At 54.7% G+C, this 7953-nt stretch overlaps 1 protein-coding gene across 1 annotated transcript in view; it reads right to left on the bottom strand.

The window, feature by feature from the left end:
* Positions 1-656: 656 nt before the first annotated feature.
* The window catches only part of RFX7 (regulatory factor X7), a 99163-nt gene continuing 91866 nt past the window's right edge, over positions 657-7953 (bottom strand). The window contains exon 9 of the mRNA XM_029070533.1: positions 657-6862. Coding sequence (XP_028926366.1) covers positions 3554-6862 — 3309 coding nt within the window. The 3' untranslated portion in view covers positions 657-3553. The remainder of the gene's footprint in view (positions 6863-7953) is intronic.

The raw sequence follows: 7953 nt of genomic DNA, 5'->3' as shown, positions 1-7953 counted from the left end.
CTGACAGGTGGAATCTGAATATATGGCGTCAACCAAACAGGTTCCATTGCTAAGGCCAGCTGTCTCAAATCAAGGAACTCCAAGTGTTTTCCAATAATAATGCAGAAATGTACCTACTAGAGAGGGCATCCGCTCTGTCACGGTAGCTGCTGCCTTCTTCGACTCCGCCGGGGAGGAGCAGAGCTAACGCACCGCCGTCACGTTATTTGCACGCTATCATGGTCCAGTGGCAAGAACACGGGTCTGGAAGTAGGAGGACCTGGGTTCTAATGCCAGCTCTGCTGCTTTCCTGCAGGGTAACCTAGGGCAAGTCACTTAACTTCTCTGTGCCTCCGTTACCTCACCTGCAAAATGGGATTAAAATCCCTGCTCTCCCTCCCTTTGTTCAGACTGTGAACCCCCCGTGGGACAGGGACCAATCCATTTATACCGTAGCTACGCCGGCGCTTTGCACGGGGCTAGTTCGGGGCTTTGCACATAGTAAGTGCTTACCGGATAATAATAATAACAATAATACGTCTCTTGCGGTCTTCAAATTTCACCCCTACCCACTCAGTGCTATGGGCCAGGCAAGTCCAAGAGGAGGGAAGCCACGGTTTCCTTTCTTCATTTGCTTGTATTAATGTGCAGGATTAAAAGAAAACCCCAGACGACGGTTTAATATAAAATGTTTTTATTGTTTTTGAAAACATTTAAAAAACAATTTTTGAGCACTTTCAATAAAAAAAATAACTGAAATGCTACTGCAATATTCGACTACCGTAGTTTCAGCAGGTACAACAGACAACAAAACACGGGGGTGGGGAGGGGAATCTGGTTTTCTGTACTAAATGAAAATGTGAAACAGGGGTTTTTTTTTTTTTCCTTTACGGTGCAGTAAAGAAAGCACAGTATATAGTACAAGACTATTATATGAACTTCAGATGCACTGCACAAGAATCACTTTCCTCCTCAGTTCAAAAGTCAGTGCTTATTGCAATGATTTGCAAAACTCTTTACTTCATGAAGTCTTTCATCATGATAAAATGAGGCAAAATATTTTAAACATCGGAACAATGAAAACAATCTGTCAAAAGAACAGTCAACAATAACTAAGCAGAATTAGTAAACATAAAAAAGTAAATAACTTGTGAATATGTCTGCCTGGTTCACTTCCAACCAGTTCCAATACAGCCAAAAAGAAAAAAAAAAGTGGTTACAGGAATATACCTAGTACTGTACAAGATAAGTCAATAACACTCATGCACTCTTTGTGATCATGTATTAACATGGTGAAGCAAACTAAACTTAATTTCTTCCTGCTGTAGGTTTCTCATGTAAGAGAATAAGAAATAGAAATATCTCATTGAGATCAATGCACATTGCTACATAAGACAATTTTATCTGTCACTCGGATGACATTTTGCCTTTTCATAACGAAATACATTTAAAAAGGTTTTTTTTTTTTTATCTGTGGGCCGTATTGGTTGCATTTATCCTAAGAGATGTGCCTACCACAGGTTCAACAGAAATTTAGTGCAATAGATGAACCCTAGAGAAGTTTGCGGGACTAACCAACCGAATTTCAAGTGTTTGCTGCAATACTGTAGAGGGGACAGACTTCGCTCAGTCTTGCCGTTTTAGGTTAAAAAAAAAAAAAGAAAGAAAAGAATTTGGAGCTTTTTCGTCGCATTAGTAGGAAGCCAATAATGTAAACGCGAGAGCAGAACTGCCTCCAATTCCCCTCTTTCGGAGTCTTTCGCCCAGCAAGGTTCCCGTCATATATCCCGTTGGAGCATTCATTTGGTATTCCTTTGGATTTTGCATACTTTGGTGTGCAGTAGTGCTGTGTCTCAGTGTACAGTGAGGAAATAACTAGCATTAGGAACGGGCAGCTAACGGGTCGGAACAGCAAACACACACGGATGCCAATAACTAGGACGTGATACCAATGTACAAAGCTCTGAGCTAACCCTAGCACCATTTGATTTGTGAAAATATCGGAACGTTCCCCCTCCTCTCGGTTTTAACGGTAAACCTGTATTCGGTCGTCTGCTCTACTACACGCGTTTCCCACCCGTCCCGCTTGGCTGGCCGATGACTTTACGGGTGAGGTCGGGCCGAACTTAAGCACCTCGTCGGTGGTTTTAAAAGCGCCGCCGTCGGCAGACCAATCTCTAGGGTTCATTTTTAGAGACTCCGTTACGGAGTTCCAAGTGGGGAAGCTTCCGTGTCGCCTCGAAGTTTAACAGATAGATACTCATTAAAAATCCAACGGGAGGGGTAGCGAGGAATTGATTTTAAAATTAAATCCACAAATATGGATTTCCTCTTCAAGTGAAGACGGTGTAACGAACGAGTGAAACAGAGCACTAAAAAGACTCCTCTCTTCCCGAGTATTATTGATAACCCCTCTTCTTGCGGGAGAAGAGTGGCTTGCGGCGAACTGGGTTTAGCTAACGAAACGTTTTTGCAGTCCAGATTTTTCCATCCCTCCTGCTGGTTAGTTGTTATCTTTCCAAGCGATCTCATGATCAAATTTCATTTTTGCTCATGGGAAGTCAATAAATACGATTGATTGAATGAATGAGTGGAGAGCGTCAGCTGATCATACAGGCCGTGCGAGGGAAAAAAAAAAACACCTCGATCCCCCAGATACATTATAATTAAAAAGGGTTTAAAAACAAATCTCAGATCTCAATGATTTAGTATTTGCCTGCGGCCAGGGTACTTAGGAAAGCAAATATTTTTATTTTCCCCTTACATTACCTTTCCCAAACTGTCAAATAAAAAAAACCACCACGGAACAAAATGGTTTCTAACGTGGGGCCGGAAATCCTCGGCTAAGCCTAGAAAGCTCAGAATGATTTACTCGTTTCGGATGATTTTCAGCTCGGATTAAAACCGACTTTAAAAAACGGTAACTAAAAACACTCGCGGGAGGTCACGGGTGTAAATGGCTTCGAGACGAGGTGTCAGCGCACCTTTGGCTCTGCTTAAATGAAGAGATTTTCTCCTATTTAAGTCCTTCCCCGGGATGTCCAGCTGGAGGAGGGGAGCGTTCTCGAGAGGTCTCTCCCAGTAAACCATTCCACGGGAAGCCGCCGCTACGAGAAAAGCCTCTCCGCCTCCAGCTGGCCAAGCCGGAGTTCCTGACCTAAAGGAGCTCGCGGCGGTGAGACGACTTAACGTCTCCAACCGAGCAGGCCTGCTCAGGGAGAGGCGAGCTCCGCAGAACACGACAGGGCCCGCGATGGCCTGGGAGGTAAAAGTGTGAAGGCCGGTTAATCAACTGGTTTCTGAGCAAACTAAACGTGGGGGCGGTTACACAATCCGAATCTCAATATTGACTCTTCAACGGCCCTTCACCTCCGGGAACGGGCCTCGACCTCGTTCCGCGGTGAATCTGCCCGTTTCCCGCTTCCCTGCTGAAGGACGAAGCCCGGTGCAGCAAACCCTTTGAAAAACGCCGCAATTAAGAGCAAGTGTTTCTGCTGCGGGAGGCACTTCCATTAAGACAAATACAATACGTCTGGTCTTTAGATACAGTGTGCTACATATCAGAAACCGCGATTCAACCCAACATCTCGACGGCGGGATGGTCCTTGCTCTCCATCCACTCGAACCCCGACGACGTCATGGAGTTGATGGACTCGTTGCAAATCTGCTGAAAGAGCGGATCGTTCTTCAACTCCTCCAGGGTTGCCTCGTCGTCCTGTCCCTGCTGGCGACCCGGGTCGAAGAGGAGATTGGGGTCAAGGGTGTTCAGATCGTTGATGCTGCCCGAGAGCTCGGAAGACAACCGGATCTCGCTGGAGAAGTCGGCGGCGACGTTATTGAGATCGGCCGCCACCTGCCCCGCCAGCTGCTGGTTGGTCGGCAGGCCGTCCCCGCCCAACAGTTCTTTCACGGTGCTGCTGAAATCCAACTGCTGCTCTCCGATCTCCGCCTGCGCCTGGCCGTCCCCGGCGGGGAAGTGGATCTGGTCGGCGCCGCTGTTTTTCGTGAGGTAAGTCGGTGTCGGGAACTCGTAGAGCGAGGCGCCCGAGTGGATCAGACCCTGCGGGTTGGCACCGGAGAAGGCCGCCGACGTCTCCAGGATCTGCGTGAGATTCATCCTGGCCGTGTAATTGGAGGGCAGGTTGTTCATCCCCAGGCCCCTCACGGCGTCGTCGCTGTCCGAGTCCAGTTTGCTCAGCAACACGTTGGTGATTTTCTTAGTGTTGGTCTGCTTCTGGAGCGAGGGGAAGGCCGTCTGCATCATGACCGTCAACGGGACGGACTGGCTCCTCTGGGCTAGGCTGTTGGCACTGACGTCGGGGTGGATGCCTGCCAGGACGCTGTGGATCTCGGGCGCCAGCGGGCTCCCGAAGGGGGTCAGGTTGGACCGCGGGATATTGGACACCGGATAGAGCGTGCTGCCGCTAAGGTTGCGCTGGCGGTGGACGGCGGGGCTCACGCTCCGGCATCTGAAGCTGTTGCCGAGGGAGGAGCCGGCTCCTTTGTTGTCCAGCGGGGCGGGGACGGCGAACCCTTCCTGTTTGGGGGCGGCGTTCCCGCCGGCCCCCTGGTGCTGCACGGGGGAGACCGGCGTCAGGCGGCCCAAGTGGGGGTCGTGGTGCCGGGGCTGAGACTGATAGGACTGGCTGGGCACCGCGAAGGCGTGCGGCTTCCGGAAACGGTCCTCCACCAGCTCCTGGTAGCTCGGGAGGATGCCGTGGCCGGCCACGGCCGAACCGCCGACCCCGCCGTACCCGTTATTCATCCACTCCAGCTTGGTCTTGTCCGGGTGGGTGGCCGTGGGCCGCTGCATCGGTTTCACGGGGCTGCTGGACACCACGCTGGCGTCGTGGTAGGCCAGGCTGGAGCTGATGGGGGTGAACGCGAAGGGGTTCCTGCACTCGACGGGGCTCGGGGGGACGCTGCTGCTGCAGTTGGAATGCGGCGTGCCGATGGGCGTGTGCCGGCTGCTTCCCAGCGCGCTGTCCACCGGCGTGGTGGGAGCCAGCCTGGAGCAGGGGCTCTCCCGGGACAAGCCCTGCGAGCCGGCGATCATCTCCGACGTGGGGGTGGGCGTGGGCGTGGGGGTGGGGGTCGGGGTCGGGGTGGGGGTGGGGGTGTGGATCGGAGTGCCGTTGCCGTGGACCGAGTGGAAGAAGTGGGGGTTGGCGGGGTGGGACGCCACCGGGGCGCTCGGGGTCACCGCCTGCCCCTGGAGGGCCATCCCCAGGCAGCCGCCGTACGGATGGGAGTTGTTCATCGACATCTGCTCCTCCATGAGGACCAGCTCCTCCACGATGCTGTCCTGGGTCAGCTCGTCGTCGAACGGAAAGTAGTTCTCGTTCGCCTGGGGGCCCGGAGGCTCGAACGCCTTCAGCTCGGACGGCGGGGGTACCCGACTGGGAGCCTGGGCCGCCATCTGGCCCAGGGCGGGTTCCTCCAGCTGGCTCTGGAGCTGCGGGCCGAAGGGGCTCTGCTGGAGCCCCTCGAAGCGCAACGGCTCCCAGACGGATTTCGGCAGGTCGCTCCCGCCGGGGGCTTCGGCCACGTCCATGACGCCCACCTCCCGCCGCTCTTCGCGGTCGGCCGGCGGGAGCCCGGAGTCCTTGGCGGCTTCCGCCTGCTGCCACGAGTTGAGGGTAAAGCCGTCGTCCGGCTTGGATTCGGTTTCCGGGGCGAAGACGTTTCTTTCTACTTTCACCCTGACGCCCGGGGAGGCGGCCGCCGACCGGGGCCCTCCGGCCGAGCCGCCGGGGCTGGCGCCCTTAGAGCTCGGCGGGCAGCTGGCCGCCGGGCGGGCCGGGGCCCCGGGGCCGACCTTCGCGGCCGCCGCCTTGCCGGGAGGCTGGGCCGCTCCCCCGGGGCCCTCCGTCTTGGCCGGCGCGGGGGCTTTCGCGTCCCTCTTGACCCCGCCCGCCCTGGGGCCTTCCGGGGTCCCGGCGGAGGGCTGCTCCACCAGGGACTTCTTGACAAGAGGCACCTGGGACTCTTGCAGCGTGGGAGGCTGGCGCTTCCGCGGGCTTTTAGTGCATAACTTAGTGTCTTTCCCGGCGGGGTCTCCCCCGGGGGGCGAACCGGTGTCGGTGCCGGTGCCGGAGAAGTTCTGAGTGGCCGCTGAGAGCGTGAGAGCGCCGTGATTATTGCCCGCGGAGGAAACCGGCAGCATTTCGCCCGAGCGACTCTTACACCTGGTCCTCGGGTCACACGTCTTAGCCGCTCTTGCGTCGTCAGCGCCCTCGGCCGGAGACTTCTGGGCTCCCCCCTCCAAATGATTCTGCTGCCCCAAAACCACGCCGGGCGTCGCCTTGGGAGCTTTCGACGCCTCGGCGTTCTCTTGGCACGCTACGGGATTCTCCTCCGCCAGAGCTTCCGGTTCCACCTTGATCTCCACGGCCGCCGCCCCCCCGGTCCCGCCCGCCTTGGCGCCGGGGGACTGGAGGGACACGACCGACCCGTTCTTGATCTGGGGGACGGCGCGGGGCTCGTCGGCCGCCCCCGCGCCGGGGTTGGCCGCGGCGGAAGGTTTGAGGGGGGGGCCGCCGCCGCTGGGCGTCAGGGATATCGCCGTCATCTTCACCACGTTCAAGGAACTCACGTGGGGGGCGGGGACGACGGTCTTGATGGGGCTGCTCGTGAAGAGGACGGTAGTCGGGGAGCGGATGGTGAGGGCACTGGTGTTGGCTGGCTTGGGTAGGATCTGAGGGTAGCGGGGCCGGGCCGAACGGTCGCCCCCGGGACTGGCGGGGACGTTCTGAGGAGTCTTTGGTGCCTGCTTCACCGACTGCATGTGCTGGGTCACCACCTGCACGTTGAGGGGAAGAACCTTGCCATCCGGCGAGCCCATCGGACTTGGCGACGTCACCAGCTGCCTGGTTCGGGTTACCTGTTCGGAGAGGGACACGGAATTAGTCACTCGGCCCTTCGGCGTGGGCTGTTTTTGAAATACCCGTTAAGCATAGTTTTAAAATGCGTCCGTTTCTTCCTAAAACTCCACTGCTACAGAATCGAGAACCCACAAGTCGTCAAACGGTAGCATACGTTTTTTTGAATACCAGATGATCTTCAGAATAATAATGTTGGTATTTGTTAAGCGCTTACTAGGTGCAGAGCACTGTTCTAAGCGCTGGGGGAGATACGGGGTAATCAGGTTGTCCCACATGAGGCTCACGGTTAATCCCCATTTTACAGATGAGGTCACTGAGGCCCAGAGAAGTGAAGTGACTCGCCCACAGTCACACAGCTGACAAGTGGCAGAGCCGGGAGTCGAACTCATGACCTCTGACTCCGAAGCCCAGGCTCTTTCCACTGAGCCACGCTGCTTCCCAGAAGATACCTACCTTCACTTCTCTGTGCCTTGGTTTTCTCATCTGTAAAAATGGGGATGAGACACCTGTTGTCCCTCCCCCCTTGACTCTGAGCCCCATGAGGAATAGTGGCTGTGTTCAACCCATGGTCTGTCTATCCCAGTGCAGAGTACAGTGCTTGGCACATAGTAAACGCTTAACAAGTACCACAATCATTACTGTACTGTACCGTGGTGGTCGTTTACCGGGTAGAGAGCACTTCTAGGAGTCCTACGGAAAAGGCACGGTTCCATCTCTAGAATAAGCTCGTCGGGGGCGGGGAAGGTGTCTCTTTACTGTTCCGGTGTAATCTACCAAGCGCTTACTACGGTGCTCGGCACACAGCAAGCGCTCAATAGATTCCACCGCATGAATGAATTTATGGAGATTCAAGTTTTTCTAGAGAGCATGACCATCTGTTCGATTATTAGGAACCAGGAGCTGGCAGAGTAATTTGGCTAGGACAGAGGGAAGCTCCCAATGAAAATCAACTCCTGCAAAGAAACAGACCCAGGCTTATTACCGAGGAAAGAATAGGGTAAAGAACAGTAAACAATAACTCTTCTAATAATAATAATAACGTTGGTATTTGTTAAGCGCTTACTAGGTGCATAGCACTGTTCTAAGCGCT

This window comes from Ornithorhynchus anatinus, chromosome 8 (genome assembly GCF_004115215.2).
Source record: "Ornithorhynchus anatinus isolate Pmale09 chromosome 8, mOrnAna1.pri.v4, whole genome shotgun sequence".
Classification (NCBI taxonomy): Eukaryota; Metazoa; Chordata; class Mammalia; order Monotremata; family Ornithorhynchidae; genus Ornithorhynchus; species Ornithorhynchus anatinus.
This window is presented reverse-complemented; position numbering and strand designations above follow the sequence as displayed.